General features: G+C 34.6%; 4 protein-coding genes across 9 annotated transcripts; 2 read left to right on the top strand and 2 right to left on the bottom strand.

The window, feature by feature from the left end:
* Positions 1 to 13: 13 nt before the first annotated feature.
* LOC105787471 (protein NUCLEAR FUSION DEFECTIVE 4) lies at positions 14 to 4,077 on the bottom strand. Its single transcript, XM_012613872.2, has 3 exons — positions 3,709 to 4,077; positions 1,692 to 2,503; positions 14 to 619 (listed from the first exon to the last, which is right to left on the bottom strand). The coding sequence occupies exons 1-3, from the start codon at positions 4,033 to 4,035 to the stop codon at positions 133 to 135; spliced, it is 1,626 nt and encodes a 541-aa protein (XP_012469326.1). The 5' UTR covers positions 4,036 to 4,077; the 3' UTR covers positions 14 to 132.
* Positions 4,078 to 6,868: 2,791 nt separating this feature from the next.
* LOC105787469 (rRNA (cytosine-C(5))-methyltransferase NOP2C) lies at positions 6,869 to 10,367 on the bottom strand. 2 transcript variants are annotated; one of them, XM_012613866.2, is made up of 10 exons: positions 10,200 to 10,367; positions 9,968 to 10,112; positions 8,953 to 9,043; positions 8,429 to 8,626; positions 8,118 to 8,356; positions 7,879 to 8,010; positions 7,667 to 7,734; positions 7,493 to 7,554; positions 7,221 to 7,359; positions 6,869 to 7,139 (listed from the first exon to the last, which is right to left on the bottom strand). In XM_012613866.2, the coding sequence occupies exons 1-9, from the start codon at positions 10,310 to 10,312 to the stop codon at positions 7,226 to 7,228; spliced, it is 1,182 nt and encodes a 393-aa protein (XP_012469320.1). In that variant the 5' UTR covers positions 10,313 to 10,367; the 3' UTR covers positions 6,869 to 7,139; positions 7,221 to 7,225. The 2 variants fall into 2 exon arrangements, with proteins under 2 accessions (XP_012469320.1, XP_012469321.1); XM_012613867.2 differs by having other exon boundaries at positions 6,869 to 7,119.
* Positions 10,368 to 10,474: 107 nt separating this feature from the next.
* On the top strand, positions 10,475 to 13,742 carry LOC105787470 (receptor homology region, transmembrane domain- and RING domain-containing protein 1). 3 transcript variants are annotated; one of them, XR_008191156.1, is made up of 6 exons: positions 10,475 to 10,676; positions 10,796 to 11,023; positions 11,127 to 11,513; positions 11,949 to 12,046; positions 12,851 to 13,246; positions 13,347 to 13,742. XR_008191156.1 is itself a non-coding variant. In XM_012613869.2 (6 exons), the coding sequence occupies exons 1-5, from the start codon at positions 10,553 to 10,555 to the stop codon at positions 13,199 to 13,201; spliced, it is 861 nt and encodes a 286-aa protein (XP_012469323.1). In that variant the 5' UTR covers positions 10,482 to 10,552; the 3' UTR covers positions 13,202 to 13,246; positions 13,347 to 13,742. The 3 variants fall into 3 exon arrangements, 1 of the variants encoding a protein (XP_012469323.1); XR_008191157.1 differs by having other exon boundaries at positions 10,477 to 10,676; positions 12,855 to 13,246; XM_012613869.2 differs by having other exon boundaries at positions 10,482 to 10,676; positions 13,178 to 13,246.
* Positions 13,743 to 14,268: 526 nt separating this feature from the next.
* Positions 14,269 to 18,084, top strand: LOC105787468 (26S proteasome non-ATPase regulatory subunit 4 homolog). Of its 3 annotated transcripts, none has more exons than XM_012613864.2 (11): positions 14,269 to 14,435; positions 14,549 to 14,662; positions 14,812 to 14,917; positions 15,445 to 15,559; positions 15,663 to 15,872; positions 15,970 to 16,270; positions 16,499 to 16,595; positions 16,943 to 17,046; positions 17,149 to 17,217; positions 17,670 to 17,751; positions 17,857 to 18,084. In XM_012613864.2, exons 1-10 carry the CDS (start codon positions 14,424 to 14,426, stop codon positions 17,721 to 17,723), a joined length of 1,182 nt encoding a protein of 393 aa, XP_012469318.1. In that variant the 5' UTR covers positions 14,269 to 14,423; the 3' UTR covers positions 17,724 to 17,751; positions 17,857 to 18,084. The 3 variants fall into 3 exon arrangements, with proteins under 3 accessions (XP_012469318.1, XP_012469316.1, XP_012469317.1); XM_012613862.2 differs by having other exon boundaries at positions 14,270 to 14,435; positions 16,496 to 16,595; XM_012613863.2 differs by having other exon boundaries at positions 14,270 to 14,435; positions 16,496 to 16,595; positions 17,844 to 18,084.
* The last annotated feature ends 1,807 nt before the right edge of the window (positions 18,085 to 19,891 follow it).

Raw genomic sequence — 19,891 nt, 5'->3', positions numbered from 1 at the left:
TTTAAATAAAAATAAAAATAAAATCTTAAAAATAAAATTACATGAAATAAACTTTAAATATACAAAATATACAAAAACTTAAAATGTATTTTAAGTTTCAAGTCCCAAATAGATAAATAACCCAAAATTCAATCAGCATTTTGCTGAAGAACGATCCGTTGCAGATACAGCAATGGCTCGTTTACTTTCATGAATCCTAACATAAACATTTCTTGTCCTAACACCCAGCAAAACATCCAATCCCAACCCAACAACACATGTTAAAGCCATAATCACAAACACAAGGCAATAGCATTGAGCCCCAACACAAGTGTTACCTCCGCCGTCAACGGCGGTGGCTTGTGCATCATATAAATACCCAGCAAGCAAACCAGAGAAAAGGAAGGAACCTAAAGGAAGGTTGAGGATAAGGATGTTGTACAAAAGGCCATAGTACTTAAGACCAAACAGCTCTGAGGCAACCGGAACTGTAATTGTCAGGCGAACCCCATAACATATTCCGACCAGGATAGAGCCGATGTATAGTGAGCCGGGTAGGGCTAAGGCCATGGCGATGTAGCCGATCGCCATTAGAACTTGTGATGCTGCGTTCCATAGTGGCCTTGGTGTTCCAAATTTCCTATACAATAGGGAAAAAGTAAATCAAATTTGTTTTATTCGGTCATCCAGAATTTAGGGGTGTTCATTCGGTTGACCGACCGGTTAACCGACTCGAAATTGCTATAACCGAATTAACCGACCTTCCAAAATTTTTAACCGTTAACCGAACCGAATTTTTAAAAAAAAAATTAACCGAACCGAATTTTTTTCGGTTAATAAGGTCGGTTAACCGAATTAACCGAAAATTATGTGTTTTTTATTTTTGGTTAAAAATTACCCGAATTACCCGATTAACCGAATTAATCGAATTAACTGAATTACCCAAAAATTACCCGAATTACCCGAAAATTACCCAAAAAGTTCGGTGTTGAGCTTGAGAAAAAATTGGGCCGGGTTTAATTTGACCTATTTTAGGCCCTACCCTGCAAAATTTGGTTTACCCGATTCTTTTCGGTTAACCGACCAGTTTCGAACCGATTTAACCGTTAACCGAAAAAATCAAAAAAAATTAACCGACCCCCGACCGAATTTTTTCGGTTAATCGACCGATTAACCGAACTCGGTCTGTTAACCGAAAAAATCGGTTTAACCGAATTATGCACAGCCCTAATCCAGATAAAATTATAAATTTTAAAGGCACAAAAAAAAGTAAAAAAAAAATAAATTATATTATGCGTAAATATTGTGAGTTAAATTTTTTTAGAATAGAGACTAAATTAATATAATATATAAATATTAAATATTAAAATTACTATTATACCAATTTTAAAAGTTATTACCTAAGTCCATGGTAACAAAGAAAGATGACAAAATTGAAAAATTGAGTGATCATTTTGTAACGTTTTACGATTAAATTTACTAATAACTTTGCATAATTAAGTAACCAAAAAATTGTACTTTAAATCAAATATAAAATAAAATCTTATAAAATTAAGATATTGTAGCAAACTAAATAAAAAAATATTTATAAAATTAAAATATATAATAAGTTTTTATAGAAATAAAAAATAATTATAATAATTTTTTAATTAAAAAAATTATATAATAAGTTTAATTTTGCCAAATTAAGGAGAGAAGAGAAATTTTATTACCAGATATAGTATTCTGATATTAAACCCGAAGCAATGCGTCCGAAGAAACCCCAAATGCTTGTAAGAGAGATGAAAATGGAGACATCCAAGTAGCCAAGAGCTATCCCCATTTGTCCCATGTTGTTCATCACACACATCCCGGTTCCGACACCGCAAAGAAACGAGACGAACAGTACCCAAAAATCAAATGTTCGTATCATCTCGACGATCGTATGATCTTCCCCGATCGACGGTCGTTTTCGTTCGAGATACTGCAGCTCAACACCTGTTGTTGTCGTCGTCTTTGGTTGGTCCGCTAACAACGACACTTTCATCGGCCGCTCGATATCCGAATCGGACAATGGTTTAGATATGAACGAATACAATGGTACACTCAATGGAGTTGCTAGTAGGACAAGGAGTCCTACCGCAAATGCCAACGATAAAACCCGGCCGTGATTGCCGGTGATATCAAAGGCCAATAAATAGACGGCTAATATGATAGCAATGCCATTGAAGACGTGGAAATACAGCGTTTCTTGCCGAAGTTCGGTCGGGTTTTTAGTCGGGGTTGGGATTTCGTGGAGGAAAAATGTAGCGGTAAGACAAACGATGGCCGGAACAACGGCAAGAATGAAGAGAAACGTTGAAGGGTCCGAAGAAAACAGAGCTGTGCATATATCCGTGAAGATTGCGGTACTGAGTCCGACATAGCCCTTAAGGATCCCCGAGACTGGGCCTCGATTTTTCGGGAAGTTTCGCATACAGGTAACCAGAACTGCAGTGTTCATCCATGTAGTGCTATTGCCTCCCATACATAGAAACACACACATCTGCAAATTTATTATATAAGCTCATATATGTTAAAATCGAGTTAATTTCATAAAACATCCCTAAACTATTGATCAAATTCTAAATTAATCCATAAACTTTAAAATATATATTTTTCTAATTGAGTCCTCAAGATATCAATATTACATCAATCGGGTCTTTCTGTTAGCATAGCAATCAATTTTAGCATTAAAAACTAGTCGGATATTACGTTAAGTACTTTAAAGTACGTGGATCAAATTACAAATATGTACATATTGTTGTATGGTTAGTTTGGACCTAATATGTTTTAAAAAAAAAAGGACAATAGGGGCATGGTAAATTTATTCCTTTAGTTCCTTTAAAAATTGCAAAACTTTAAGTTAATCCAATGGTAATTTTTCATTTTAGCCCCACTAAATTTTAAAATTCAATTTTGACCCTTTCAAAAATGAAAAGTGTATAGTTTAATCCGTCAAGAAATTATAAAATTTCACGTTAAGAGATAAAATTACATTTTAGCTCTCTTGAAAATCTATAATTCAAATCCAACACCCCGAAAAATTTCTCACTTCGTCTATGTATGAGGGCTATTCTTTTAGCATACAAAAATTAAACTAGCATTTAATGCACAAGCTAATGATTAGGTTAGTAAAATAACATATTATATACAATGCTGATACTTTGAGGACTCAATTATAATGTTATAAAGTTTAGGATTAATTTAAAATTTAAACCATAGTTTGAGGATCCTAATGCAATTAACTCTATTTATGTTAACCCTTTCAAGAATCTATGTAACATGAACGGGTGTAATCAAACTAAGCTAAAATACTAGCTAGCTGGAGCTTAACTCGAAATTTGATATTCGATATTCAATTCGAGTTTGATTAAACATCAGTTTCTAAGTTCGAGTTTGACTCGAGATATAATCGAGCTTATTTAATGATTTTGTACTCAAGTTTAAATCCGAACTAAATTAAATTCATTTGTACTTAAACTCTTTCAAGATAATAATAATAAAATTATAATTTCATAATATAAAAGTAAAATAAAATAAAAAATTTAATTAAACTCGTGAGCCATGCAAATAAATATTAAAGTGTTCAACGACTCAAACTCGATTCGATAATTACCAAATTTAATCTAGTCAACTTCCAATAACATGCAAATACAAATGTCCCATTTACGTTTATAACGTAAGCATTGTATATCAAAAGAACCTTACCTGCCAGTATGTAAGTGGATGAATTCGCCGGCTAACGACAAGCCATTGAGCTCCATATCCTATCAGCCCTTCGACCGATCCGATAATAAGTAAAACCGACGTCGGTAAACAATCGGAAGCAAACCCGGCAACGAGCCCAAAAGCCTTGCCGACGTCTTTAGCGACAGAAAGGTTGTTGAGCTGCAGCTGAGTAAGGGACATAAGCGATTTCAGTGCATCGGAGTAATTGGCAAATGTATAGTTGTTGCCACAAATGGCCTGAACCCAAATAGCAGCCACCAGTCCAAGCCATTTTCCGGCACCGGAAAGTGAAAAGAAAGGACCCATTTGTGAAAGAAATTACAAAGAAAGTAATAGATACGAAAAAAATATTTATGTAGATGAGTTTTATGGAAATAATATTGGTATTTGACCATTGCTATATATATATATATATGTATGTATGTATGTATATAGTTTTTGTTATAGCTTGATTATGAAACAGGCGGCTGCTGTTTATACCTTGGTTTTTAAAATCCCACCATTGGAACCAGGAAGCTTCATTATCAGTGTGGATTTTGTATTAATTTTTGAAGGAACCTATTTAAAATTTCTAAAAGTTGAGGGTAAACTACACTAATAGTCACTCAATTATTAGTAAATTTCTTTTTTGGTCATCAAATTATGAAAAGTTACAAAATGATCACCCAACTATTAGTAAATTTCTTTTCTAATCACCAAACTATTCAATTTTGCCTTTTTTAGTAACGGCGGTAGCTTTTTAAATTGGAATGATAGTTGGGTGACTATTTTTAAACATTTTATAGTTGAGTAATTACTAGTTTAATTTATGCAAAAATTAATTGGGTTTAATGAGAGCTTATAAAAATTGAGGAATCTAATTAGTTTTTTTTTTTAAATTGACGACATAATGAAAATTTTACAAAAAAGAAATCTGAAGGAGCTTAATTGAAAAGTTTCAAAATTTTTAAGGGCCTAGTGAAAATTTTCAAAAATTTTGGGGGCCACCGGCGCATATTACGGCGGATCCGCCCCTGTTTTAAGCATCCAAATTTAAAAGCGAAAAAACGAAGCCGCCAGCTTATGTAAGTTGGTAATATATATAATTATTGGTCTAATTCTGATTTTAGTCCTTATATTATGTAGAATTTTGAGATTTAATATTTTTACTTTAATCGGACATAAATTGATTTCTCTAATTTTGTAATGTTATTAGAAGGTTCAAATTGATTAGCTTCTATTCTTTCTTCTTCTTTTTTTTTGTAATAAACGAGTTCTACAAGTACAAATAAAATGTGTAAGCACAAATACATGCTCAAGCAAACTACAAAGTAAAGTCAATTCGTTTTAATAGACAGACGAAATAAAAAATTATCTGAATTAAAACTCACATGTACACATGGTGGGACTTATATTTAGGTACTCAAGATCTAGACTCTTAATTTTTGCTCGTAATGCCAAGGCTTCATTGACATTAGTTGCTACTTCGAAAATGATGAAATAATTATTTCTTCTTTTCTTTTTTTTAAATAGTCTTAAAACACTCGATTGACATGCAAATTGCTAGGAGTTCTATACTGGGCCAAGATAAAATTAAAAAATATGGGGTAGAGAGAAATGTTAAAATTTATTTATTAGAATGGCTCAAAATGAATTATTAATTTTTGGAAGGGGCCAAAAATGTAAAAAATTATTTAATCAAGGGACTAAAAAAGATTAAATAGAATTATTACTCTTAAGGGCTAAAAAGGAAGTTAAACCATTTAACCATGTGTTTTCAATTTGAACCTATTAAAAATATTATTTTATAATTAAAATAGGGAGATTAAATTCTAAATTTCAACATAGTAGAGGGTCTAAAACCATAATTAGACCTACAAGTATTCTATGGTAGCCGCTGATTCAAGTTAGATGAATAAAAAATTTGGCATGTCAAAATCAGGCCCCAAAATGTTGATAAGAATAGAAAGCAAATTGGTCTGGCGATCCAATCCCACATCGTTGAGCGTCTGTTTCACTTAATACTATCTTAAAGCAAAGCAGCCGAAGGCAAATCAAATATGAAGGTTGACCGCGGTTTCCAATATAGGAATATCAACAGGTTGAGTATCTTCATTTTTTTTTAATTATTTAAATTAAAATTTGTTGTTTTTAACATATTATTGAAATTCGAATTAAATATTACTATCCATCAGATATTTAAATCTATAAAAAAGAATCGATACGATATTTAAATTTGCAAAAATCCGAATTCGAAAACACTGAAATTCTTTTTATATATATGAAGTCAAAATTATAAGCATTTTGAATGATAGATATCCGAATTCAAATTCAGAAACATTACTTAAATAAGTAATGCGGATTTAGATAATGAATATCCAGGATATTGATTCGTATTTGTTCTAATCCGTATCGGATTGTAATTTCAAAATCCGAATCCGCAATTTGAATTAAACCAAGAGGCATAGGCACAGTAATAAGCTTGATCCAAACTACTCATGTAGTGCTGTTGCATGAGTAAACACTAAATCAAGAAGAGTCATAACGTTGACGACTTAGACGTATGTTGATGTAAGGACGTAAGTTTTGAGTCTAGGACGGCAAGATGCCGGAGCTAAAGTCTCTTCCATTCTCATGCAACGGACGGACAAGTTTCGAGTACTCTTTAATAAAGGTAGGAAAATCAGCGTTACACATTAGAAAAAGTTGCATATACATATAACTTAGACATACCTTAACGTAAGGACGGAAGTTTTGAGCCTAAGGCCACATGATACCGGAACTAAAGTCTCTGTCATGCTCATGTAACGGACAAGTTTCGAGTACTCGTCAATAAATGTAAGAAAATCAGTGTTACACATTAGAACAAGTTGCATATACATAAAACTTAGACATACGTTGACGTAAGGACGGAAGTTTTGAGCCTAAGGCCACATGATACCGGAGCTAAAGCTCTGTCATGCTCATGTAACCGACATGTTTCGAGTATTCATCAATAAATGTAAGAAAATCAACGTTACACATTAGAAAAAGTTGCATATACATAAAACTTAGACATAAGTTGACGTAAGGACGGAAGTTTTGAGCCTAAGGCCACATGATACTGGAGCTAAAGTCTCTGTCATACTCATGTGATGGGCAAGTTTCGAGTCCTCACGAATAAATGTAAAGAATTGCATATGTATATAACATCTACAAGATGGAATCCAACATGCTTGCAATGAGGTAAAGAAAGGTAGAAACGATAAATTCTATAATTAAATTAGGATCATTTTTATAACTATACTAAAACAAACAACCAAAATTACAAAATTTTTTGATCATCAATAAAAAAACCAGTGTTACCAAAAGTAGTGAAACAGGCAACAGCCGAGATCCGAGGTTGAAGTGCAGCAACGAAGAGACGATTCTCTGCACCCCAGAATGTAAATCTGTAAGTAATGCAACGTAAGCTACAATTATCCGGCAAAAATGCGGCTACTTCATCTTTTAGAGACCTAAAATGAACAAACCTTAATTAAGCGCCGAGTTTTGTGAACTTAGCTACGAAAAGTCCACTAGTTTGTGATGTCAAGGGATCAAATCGTAATGTCTTTGGTATCCTCCCACTTTTACAGGGCCACTCTTCTGCTTCATTTATTTCCTGTAGTTCTAAACAACCCGAAGGCAATATATATCTCTTAGAACGTGAGAATGAAGGAGTAATATGACAAAAGGCTCATTTGAACATCGATAATAAGAATTTAAACGACACTCTTTTGTCTTGTAGGAGAGTTTATACTACCTGCAGGAGCGTTTTCCTTCAAGAACTGCTCTACTATGTCTTCGTTTTGAGCAACTGTCAAACTAATTAACGGAAAAAGGTAAAAAGAGGTAATCAGAACATTGCCGTGCATCTTTTTATGTGAGTGTGTGCGCTATATGTTTAAACGACGCAAGAGATGCCAACGAAACACACCTGCAAGTGCTGTAAACCAGCAACCCCCCGACTTTCAGCAGTCTAAAACCGTTCCTTAGAAGTTTTAACTGCGAGAAAACGAATAAAAAAGACCGAAAACAAAGGCGAAAATATTTAGAGAATCGCAAAACAGTAAAGGAACTACATGAAGAAATAAAACCTTGCAAACAATATATATATGTATATAAATCATGATGGAAAAATGGCATTGCCTGAAGTAGAGTTAAGCTATCTGTTCTCACGGCATCCAATACACGGCGTTGAAGAGTTGTCCATCCCCAATTTTCGAACTTTTGGATATGTTTAACCGATCCATCATGCGTACATTCTGCATCCACGAGTACCTGATAAGTTGCAAGCACAGCACCGATTAGTTTGCCTTCGCATCAGATAAAACATAAAAGAAGAGAAGTCGATTCCCAAGATGATTTAAAATTAAATACGACTTCACCTTGTCATAACCGCAGCTCGAAACTTCGAGATCAGACATGGTTTTATACAGTTTGTTTTTACTGAGACCGACTACTCCGGAATGCCGTCCGTAAAAGATAAGTTCAGGGTTTTCACTCGTTGTAACCGATTGTAAAGACATGGTTTCCCGTGCTTTAGCAGCTCTTTTCCTTTCTTTCCATGGCCTCCTAGAAGTCCATTCTCTAAATCTTTCATCCTTTTCCTCAAACGAAGATTCGCCTGTTCGAGGAACACGTCAAAGCAGACAGACATGTATGTCGAGTTCTCGAAAAAAATTAGCAGATTTATTACATGATCTAGAACGGGAATCGACCCTCAAAGGAGCAAGAGAAAATGTTGTCCCATCAGCAACAAATAGTCGGCACCGATCACCCAAGGAATATTTTTGCAACATCGTTCGACAAGCTGCTAACCGATGTCGTGCAACATCAACACCAGTTACAGAACCCGAATCACCGAGAAGATCCAACATCATACAAAGTTTAGCACCTGAAGGACATACACAAGAAATAAGTTCGGCAAAAACACTCTATACAAAGCTGAATCAGTGAAATCAATCAAGAATTCGATCCCGGCAAAATACATATAATTTTCAGTAACATTCAAATGAGCAATCTAAGAACTGTGAACAGGAACACAGATATAAATCTCATCCAAGACTTGATATCAGGATGATCCCTTTGAGAATAGATTGCATTTTACGGTTTGATCAGGACTTTATCAATCTTACCATTCCTTTTACACTAGAGGTGTATATGAACGAATGTGCTGGACCAGTTGATTATACATAATAACGGGAAGAAATGATTGATTACCGGGAGCAGCACAGAGATCGAGCACATGGTCCCCTGGTGAAATATTCAAGACTGAGACAGCAGCACCAGAAGCAGCATCAATTCCATAAATCTGAAACACCAAAAATGCAAATCGAAACAAAAAATGAATATCGAAAGATATGAAAGAGTAAATGCTTCATAATCCGAACAAAATGCCTAAAATTAACATAAAGAGCAAACAAAAATTTTCTTTTCCTAGGTGTGCTTAGTAAGAAAAATCAGAGAAATTGAAAGATAATTTTCTTTCGATTTATTACTTGATAGAGTTGAAAGAAATGAGAGGCAAAAAAAAGAACTTCTTGAAAAATGCATCATATTGAAACTAACATAAGTGCATCCCTTATTTTCTCTCCTCTTATCATCACAATTTGGAAGCTAAAAGTACCATGGAGCCCTATACTAAGAGTCAGATTGCATTTTGCTTCCTCTACTAAAAAAATGAGCAAATTAGCCACTGTACACTATATCAAAGAGTAAATTGGTCTTTTTGTTAAAAATTCCCCCATTCCTATTGTTTTGCTGTTTGATTTACCATTTTTTTAGTAGAAGGGGCAAAATGCAATTTGATTCCTAGGGCCTCCATGATACTTTTACCTAATTTGGAATGATTTGTTTTAATGTACTAGGATAGAAAATAATCATCTCTTCTATTTTCCTTCTTCTCACTTTTCTTACCTACCAAACACAGTCAAAATTTATTTTCTCTCCACTTCTCCTATCTATTTTTCTATCTTTCCCTTTTTTTCCACTCTACCAAACACACCCTAAAGACCCAAACTTCAAATTATAAGCTACAACCATCTTTTAAAACAGTTTCTCTAGGATAAGAAGGAATACATGAACACCATCGTTTAAAACAAGAGACAAATTCCAGGCCTTATCAACATTTTCTGAATAAAAAAGAAGAAACAGATGTCAAGGTTCAATCAATCAATGAAACTTTCAGCTAAAAATATCAGCACAAGTATTTAACGTAAATTACTAAATTCCTCACCTTCCCATCCAAGTATGATTTTGAATTGGCAATCAAAATATCAGGTCGAAGAGAATAAAAACCAGGTAACCAATTCACTTTCTCAAGCTTACACTTTATCTCAGCTTCAATTCCATCAATTTCAGCTTCATTCCCTGGTTTCAACCTTTTTTAAAACAATAAAAAACAAATGAAATCCAAAAACAACCCACAAACTCCAGCCAAAAAGATGAAATAAGTTTATGGAACTTGCCTTAGGTAACGAGGGGTTGAATCAGAGGCTATATAAATTGATGGGTCGATCCCATTTGCTTGAAGAAACCTAAGGAAGGCTTCGGGCAATGGCGATTTTGAAGGTTCCTCCATTATTGAATCAAAAAAGTTCGTGAAGAGGGCTTTAAAGGAACTGTATATATGTATATAAAATATATAAACCCCTTCTTTTAGCCGTCGTATCTGTTGATAAAACGACGGCGTTTGTTACCCAAGGCTAGTACCTTCCACAAGACTCTTATTTTTTATTATTACTTCACTGTTTTATCAGAAAATCTGAAAATTAAAAGCTTCAAAAAAAAAAAAAAAAGGGGCGGGGGATAGCATTTAGCAATGAGAGAAGCTTTCTTTGGGATTTTTTCATTGTTATTTATTGCTTATTTCAGTGAATTAGCTTCATCTAACATTGTTTTTAAGCCCTTATCAATTTCCTTGCCGGACCTTCCCGCCAAATTCGGTAACTTTCCTTCTTCCTTATACTGTTTGTTTACCGGGAAAATGCGGGAAAACTTAACAAAAGCTTAATCTTTGCAAAAAATCGAACTTTAATAAGCTTTTTTTTTTTTGGGTGTTTAGCTATTGGGAATAACACGGGCGTTTGTGGTGCTCTTGAAGTGGCGGATCCATTGGATGCTTGTAGTCCGCTCCGAAACGATTTCGGATCTAACCAAAGTGAAGCTATAAGATTTGCTTTGATAATTAGAGGGGATTGTTCTTTCGAGGAGAAAATCCGAAACGCTCAAAATAAGGGTTTTTCTGCTGCAATTGTTTACGATGATAAATATAGTAACAATTTAGTATACAGTAAGAAATTTCCTCTTTGGGTTTGAATTGAACTGAATTTATGCTGTTTTAGTTAACTTTTAGAAGATTATTAAATTGGGAATTTTTGTTTGTTGTTTTGAAGTGATGGTGAACCCTAAAGGAATCAAAGTGCTAGCTGTTTTTGTGTCTAAATCTGCTGGTGAATTTTTAAAAGATCATGCTAAAGGTGAAAATGGGGAATGCTGTATTTACCCACCATTGAATGGGAAAGCATGGACTGTTTTTGCTATTTGTTTCCTATCACTTGTTGTTATAGCAGCTTTCTTGGTGATTGCCTTTGTTGCTCCTCGAAGCTTGTCGAATTGGCGACGAAGGAATTTAGTGAGACGTGTTGATAGTAAAGTGGTTGAAGCTCTTCCTTGTCTTGTGTTTGGTTCGGCCCGTTCGAGTATTGCCGGTGAAACTTGTGCGATTTGCCTCGAGGATTATAATGATGGGGAGCTTCTTAAAGTGCTTCCTTGTCAACATGGTAGGACTTTTTTCGCCTTTGGATCAATATCGAGCCTTTTATATTACATTGTAGCTTGATTTTTGTGAGACCGGGAAGTAAGTGTTTTAAATGTAGAAAGTGGAGGATATATATGACTTTTAGCCTAGGAACTACGAAATTTTCACAAATTTGACATATGGAAAAGACTTAGCTTGATGAAATTGTTTAGCACATTAAGCTTGGATCATTGGTTGTTTAAAGGCACCCTCATTCTGAACCCATGCACTTATTTGATCATTTTAGTCAGAACTTGATTCGATTCCATAGTTTTACGAGTCCGAAAAGAGAGATGATGTTGTTGTTTGCACTTTACAGATAAATGAACACAATACTCAAAGCTTGTTTCCCCGATCATTTCTATTCAAGTTCTTGTTGTGTGTAGATATTAGTTAATGAACACAAATTTTGCTGCAGATTTTCATTCAAGCTGTGTAGAGTCATGGCTGACTAAGTGGGGGACTTTCTGCCCTGTATGCAAACTCGATATGACAACCAAATTTGCATTTTCCAAGGTTAGTGATCAGAGGCCTTATTTCTAAGTTTGTATTTCACTTGGAGAGTTACAGCATAACAGGCATGCTTCTATTTTTAGTGTAAGTTGAGATTTAAGCTACTGTAAGAACTTATATAGTGGTTCTTGTTTAGATCAAAAGGAACTGACCCGTTGCACGGATTACCATTTTTTGTCGTAATACTGAGATCTGATGATTGGTAACTTTGCTGGATTCTTGGTTATTTTCTCGGATTTCATGGTCATACTAAGGCCCATGAGCATTCAATTAACTAATCATACGAGTAGAAGTTTCCAATGAAGGTTAGGGGAATTGTTTATTTATTTTCAGAAATCCGTTAGGGTAATTACTGGTAATGACATTTGCACAAATCTCGATAGCTTGTCACGCATTAGAGAACTTCGCAAATTTCTGTATGGTGAAAGTACATATAGATGATAAAAGCATGGCAATCCCTACATTCTGCTAAAAGCATCACAAGGCCAGCCTACAGTACACCTTTGTGTATGCTTCAGGTTTGGTTTAGGTGATTCATTCTTGGCAATACGAGATAGTAGAAAGTCTGACTTTGCTTCTTAATCTAGCTGTTGAGAGATAATAATAGCAATGAGATTAAATTTCCTTGTTAATGTTTACGTGGGCAATTGTGGCATGATGGCATTTTGGTGGTGGCAAACGATACTAGAATGGCCAGTCTTATTACCTTTGTACCATATCATGAAGACATATTTTGTCTACATTTCTCTCCTTTCTTGCAAAGATAAGGATCTTGACCTGACATACCGTACCTTATTGTTTACTTAGCTAGAACTAGGCCTATTGTGACGTGATGGCATTTGGTGGTGAAAAACATCACTCGAATGGCTGGTCTTATTATCCTTGTAGCATCTAATGAAGACATATTTTGTCAGCATTTCTCTCCTTTATTGCAAAGATAAGGATCTTGACCTGACTTACCTTATTGTTTTACTTTGCTAGAACTAGTCCTTATTGTGACATGATGGCATTTGGTGATGGAAAACATGACTCGAATGGCCATTTTGTCTACATTTCTCACCTTTATTACAAAGATAAGAATCTTGAACCGACGTACCTTATTGCCACTGAAATCTGTTTGTCTTCATTCGACAGATCAAGCGGGGCAGCCGAGTTTAGATTCAATAATCGAACATGATCTTTTGGCTTGGTCTTCAATTTTGGGTATGAAGCAAACATCTCTCAAATGGATCATTTGAAATCTATAAAACTCACACGTAGGTCTAATTTCGATTTTGTTTTCTTCCTAATGTTAATGTTTCAGTGTGCCGCTTTCTCCTTGCAATGGCCATCCCTATCAGAAGTGTGTTTCTGCACCCTTTGTCTCTTCAAAATCATGCACAAAACATTTGGGAAACGCTGATGCAGCCGTCTGGCCATTGTATTCGTTGCCATCTCTCCGGCATCAAATTGATCCGCTGGCATTGTGGTGTATAATTTTCAACCGGAAGGGTCAAAAACCGAACAGTCTTCCCTGTATGAATGATGTTCTTGTACATGGTTATTTTCTCATTTAGTCCAAGATGGGTGATTTATGAAGAAAAGTTCCCTGGTTGGATGATATATTCATACTAGTGTTGTAGTAAAATAGTCATTTCCATGTAAAGCATGAAACAATAAAGGTGCAATCAATCAATTCAACGGTTCATTATTCCCAAAATTTAAAGATATGCTTGCTAGGAATTCAAAGTAGGGGTGTAATATAACTCAAATAGTTGCAAGCTCGAGTTTGGTTCAGCTTGAGTTTGACCGAACATTAATTTTTAAGTTTGAAATCATTTATTAATTTTCGTACTTAAATTTGAATTCGAGCTTTAATTAAGTATAATAAGGGTAAAATGTAATTTTATAATATAAAAATATGTTAAAATGAGAAAGCCGATTAGGTTCAAAAGTTATTTGAATTAAGTGTTATAATGTTCGAATGATATCATGACTAAATTTACCCGTGTTAAATCGAACCAAATTCGAAAAGAATCCAATCAAGTAAATAAAATGATTCAAACTTAAATTCTTAAATTAGTTAAAAACTTAAACTATTTCAGAAAGAATTTAACCTCAAACCCGAACTTATAATTCAAACTCAAAATGATCTAAATCTAAATTTCGACTCCTCTCAATTTTCTTTAGGAATTGCTTCCATTACTCGTGTCAATGTTTCATTGTAAGCTTACCTCTTCTATACTCTACCTTCTCGTAGCCTATATATATTCAAACAGCAACTGTTCATTCAGATCAATACTTTGTCGTTTTCTAATCATCCATCTCCTTCAATTCAAGTACCAAACTTGTAAACCCAAAATTTTTCTCTTTCTCTCTCGATCCCTCCTTCATTTTCACCATGGTGCTCGAGGTAAACCCCCTAAAATCCCAATTTCCATTTCTCTTCCCAAATTCCAATTCTTCCAATTTTTCTTTCGATTAAAATTGCTTTTTTTTTTTATCTTAATTTTTGTGCATTTGCAGGCAACGATGATCTGTATTGATAATTCGGAGTGGATGCGGAATGGTGATTACGGTCCTTCTCGATTTCAGGCTCAAGCCGATGCTGTTAACCTTATTTGTGGAGCTAAAACTCAGGTAGACCGGATTAAAAAAAAAAGGAATCAATTTGAATTTTGCTAAAAAAATGTATGTTGATTTGTTTATTGCATGTGAAATTTAGGGTTTTAGTTTATTATGGAAGAAAAAAAGGTTTGAGCTTTATTGAATTAGAGGGTTTTTAACAGTCTAATCCAGAGAATACAGTGGGAGTTTTAACAATGGCAGGCAAAGGTGTTCGTGTTTTGGTCACTCCCACAAGTGATCTTGGCAAAATCTTAGCTTGCATGCACGGTTCGTTTCTTAGCTTGCTTTAGGCATAATATATATATATATATATATAGGGAGGATCTGTACACCTTTGTACTATTAATATTTTAACAATCTAACTCTCATATTTTATATTTCATTCGCGTAGATCATGCATGTCTAATTTTGAGTAAATTAATATATTAATAAAGATACTATTCTAGATAGATATAATAGAGTTATCATATCGATTTTAAATGGTAGGATCAGGGGCATAGATAAGGGGGGCAGGCAGTGGCCTTGGCTGCCCCAAAAATGGTAAATATATGCCTTTTAATCCCTTTGAAATTTATGAAATTACTAATTAGTATAATGGTAAAATTGCACTTTGGCCCCCCAAAGGTAATTTTCTGGCTTCGCCCCTGAGTAGGATTGTTAAAATATTAATCATATCAAGAGTTATGAAATTTTGTGTAAGTGGATTCCTCCCCTATATATATATATTATAGTTTTGTTAACATTGTTTTGTAATAAAAGTTGCTAAATTGGAGCTTTTGCTTATCATAATCTAGGCTTAGAAATAGGTGGTGAAATGAACTTGGCAGCTGGGATTCAAGTGGCTCAATTGGCGCTTAAGCATCGGCAAAATAAAAAGCAGCAGCAAAGGATTATTGTCTTTGCTGGAAGGTGTTTTTTTTTTTTGTTATTGCCATTTTTTATATTAACAGAGAAATGTTTTTTTTCAATGTTTTGGTTGTAAAAAATGAGGTATGATTTTTTTTTTCTGCAGCCCTGTCAAACATGAGAAGAAGACATTGGAGATGATTGGAAAGAAGTTGAAAAAGAACAGTGTAACGCTTGATATTGTAAATTTCGGTGAAGATGATGAAGGGAAGACAGAGAAGCTCGAAGCGCTTCTTGCTGCTGTTAACAATAATGATACTAGTCACATCGTTCATATTCCTGCTGGTCCTAATGCTCTCTCTGATGTACTTCTAAGGTTAGTGATTTAGGTGATTTTTTCTCTTTCCAGCGTGCTAATTACTCGTAATTGTGATGTTATTGCTGAAGCTGGATATTTATTGTATCCATGGCAGTACACCCATCTTCACTGGGGACGGGGAAGGTGGAAGTGGTTTTGCAGCTTCGGCAGCAGCAGCTGCAGCTGGTGGCATCTCTGGTTTTGAGTTCGGCGTGGATCCCAACCTTGATCCTGAACTGGCCCTTGCTCTTAGAGTTTCAATGGAAGAGGAGAGAGCCAGGCAAGAAGCTGCTGCTAAAAAGGCGGCAGAAGAGTCATCGAAACAAGAAAAGGGTGGGGAAGAACAGGATGCGACGATGACAGAACGTGCTAGTGAGGGAGCTTCAGAAGCTGATAATAAGAAAAATGAATTTTTGGTTAGTATGGTTTTATTCCCATTTAATTTTGCTGTTCTTTTTGTGAGTGGATGTTTTTATAGAAGGGTAGTATTGTTTTGTGTCTCGTTATTACTTGGTTCAATAGGATAGTGGCTTCGGGTGGGACAATTATTCCATAAAAAGACATGATTGACCCTTGCTCTTCCATGTCGAGATACAACTGACCTCGAGTCTGTTACTGATGATGACAATACGTTACTACAGCAGGCTCTTGCAATGTCGATGGATGAGCCTGCCTCCAGCCATGATTTACAGGATACTGAGATGTCAGATGCAGCTACTGAGGATCCAGAGCTGGCATTAGGTAAGTGTACCGAGTCGTTGCATATTTGTAACAACTATTCCTTTCTTTATGAGAAAAACCAGACATATAGGTGTTAGGAAAAAATTATTTGTATGCATATTTTGCTGATTGCAGTTGATGGTCAACGATGACCAAAGCGTGTCCTCAGGTCACTTTAAGTTGTTTGAATGATTACGAGTTACAAGTTCATACTATTTGTAGCTTTCTATGCAAGTTAAATCACCCTCCGAAATTAGTTGTTTTTCATCTCAGAAACTTGTTGATGCAAGTCAGACCTGAGATATGTCTGTATTAATTCCTTTCTCCATGAATGCTGATTTAATTCTATGTATTTCCAATTCTCTCAGCTCTTCAATTATCCGTGCAAGACAGTGCAAAAGATTCATCTAGTCAGGCAGATATGAGTAAGTTATTGGCAGACCAGTCATTCGTATCCTCCATCCTTGCATCGGTATGTCTGCTGCATTTTCTGTTTATCTTCTTTCATCCTTATATCCAAGTTCTGAGTTCAGAAAATAAAAGATCGTTTAATGCTAAATTATTCCTTGTGCAGCTTCCCGGGGTAGATCCAAACGATCCTTCAGTTAAGGAGGTGCTTGCTTCCATGCAAAGTCAATCTGAGGTAAGCTCATTGAACTTAGTAGCAGGATAAAATATTAAAATGATTTATAGTAGGGATCAGAGGATTATTTTTGCAGTTCACGGTGGTTCATGGTCGTATTTAATACTTTGCTCCTCGGAATTCATTCCCCTTCGAACTAGCATCGGTGTTTTAGGTGTTCGGGGACTACCCCATTTGTGTATAGCCTTACCATTAAATTGAACAATAAGGTTCTCAAGATATTTCTTGTCTATCTAGCTTTAAAGAGCACAATCAAACTAATATCCACACATGATTTACGCAATGCGGTAGCCGAACCTGGGGCATCAAAGTCCCAGTTTTTCAGCCGTTGCGTATAATGCCAAGGCCTCTTTGGCCTTATCAGATCTCTAACCGATACACCAATGTGCGCATTTTATATCAAATTTGTTTCTCATTACTTTCTGTTGATGTTTATGCTACTACCCTTTCAGCCCCAGCAGAAGCAAGATGAGGACAAGGCACCAAAGGAGGAAGACAAGAAGTGATGTTTGTTCGGATTCGTTTTTCTTTCAGGTTGTGCTATAATTCGATTTTGCATGGTTCATGATACATAGCTGTTATCAATACATGCTAGATTTTAATGTTTTCTTTATATATATAATTAGATTTGTTGTGCAGATACGGAAGCTCTTCATGGTTACCACCAGGATGCATGTTGATGGTTATTATTTCGTTTTGAAGGCCTTTGTAACAGCATATGTTATTTTCATTGAAATGCATCTCATTCATGTTTCCACTAATTATATATATACATATATATATATATTGTTCTAGTACAGATTTTACTATATTATCATACAACTTATTTGCAGTGAAATCAACATTTTTCTGGGTGTTATGTTATTATATGTGGAAACCAATGATGTTATGTTAAATTTAGAAGAAAAAAAGCTGAACAATCTAAAATCCAAAATCTCCAGAAACCCTCAATCCCTCGATTATTAAGAAATCGAGTGATACATGTGTTGACTGCTTGACCCAAACAATCTCACGATTATGCAGTGATTCCTTATCCAAATGAAGCAAACCAAGCTTATTAAGAAAGCGAGTGATACATGCGTTGACTGCTTAACCCAAACAGTCTCACGATTATGCAGTGATTCCTTATCCAAATCTCACACTTTTCCGATTGGTTAAACCTCCCTTGATCGGCAAAACCAAACCAAACCATAATGCAATAAAAAAAAAATCATAAAAAGCAAAATATTAATGCATCAAAGTTTTGTCGATTGAGTCTTAGTTTAATTCGCAGAACTATTATTGTCAGTACAAGAGGATATAAGTTCGAGTGTGTTGAAGCGCATTATTCTCTTATTCAAAGATTGATGCGAAACTAGGAATCGTGATGTTACACTCAAACGAAAGAAAGTATATAAAAAAAAAGTTTTTATTTTATTTTAGTTTTGTTTTTTTCTTACCCTTAGTTTTTTTTTAAAAAAAAATAAGACCCTTAACTCTTATCCTTGGTGTCGATGTTTCTTACATACATAAATTGACAAGAGAAAGGCGTTGTTCCATTTGTTGTTTAAGCTTTCAAAGATGGCGACTACGTTAAATTTTATAGATTTTTTTAATTAGGTCAGCTGTGAGGAAATCAATTGTTTACTGAATTAATTGGGGTAGAGGTGTTCATATACCGGGTTTAGGAACGAGCGAATTTAAAAAATCTTTTTAGGTAGTCAAAATTGAATTATACATTTTTTGTGTGAATAAATTGTAATTTTATCTCGTAAAAAGATTAAAAAAACACAGATCCAATTGTTTACACGTTAAAATTTTTATATTAAATTCATCTACATTACCACTTTATTATTTTTTTTAAATTGCTATCGAGTGAGTAATGAATTTGACAGAAGAATTTTAATGTGGAGTTAACGATTAGACTTGAATTTTAAAATCTAAAAAGTATATTGACTAAATCTCAAAAAGTAAAATTAAAAGTAAAAGGACTAAACTTTAAATTTACAAAGACTTCAAGGACTTAAAGATATTTTAACCTTCAAACATTCACGGATTATACTTAGGTTCTTCTAGCTCAAATGCTTGCACCCCAACTCATTGTTTCGCTTAGTCTTCTTCCATTTCCAACCCTTGGATTCACATATATGATAACATTCAACGGCCAGGATCTTCAGTGACAGACAGGCCATTATCCTCGGTATCCGCTATTTAATATTAATGTTGTGTACTGTGTGCCATCATCAGTTATTGTTAAAAATTAAAATTAAACTACGCTTAAATTACTAAATAATTAATAAATTTACGTTTTAGTCACTTAACTTTAAAAAATTATAAAATGATTATTAAATTATTCGAAAATTTTCATTTAAATTATTAGATTGTTAAAATTATTATTGTACGACCTTCTCTGTTCGCACCGCCTGCACCAATCGAAAGCTCTTCTTCTCCTTCTCTTTTATAGTTCAATTTTTTTCATGAAATCACGAATCTGCGAATTAAAATTCAAATAACTTTTTCTCTAATCTCCAACACCAATCGTCAGATCGACTTAGATCTAAGATTTGTTCTTCTACTTGTCGATGAGTATTGATCTATCGTATCAATCATTTAATCGACGTTTGGAGCTCGTTAGTTGAACTTTTAAAAAATATTAATAACCCAATTACTTAGATAAATTTTTTTAAATAGTTCA

Source organism: Gossypium raimondii, chromosome 2 (assembly GCF_025698545.1).
Source record: "Gossypium raimondii isolate GPD5lz chromosome 2, ASM2569854v1, whole genome shotgun sequence".
NCBI classification, from domain to species: domain Eukaryota; kingdom Viridiplantae; phylum Streptophyta; class Magnoliopsida; order Malvales; family Malvaceae; genus Gossypium; species Gossypium raimondii.
The sequence above is the reverse complement of the archived record's forward strand: the minus strand, read 5'-3'. Positions and strand labels throughout refer to the sequence as shown.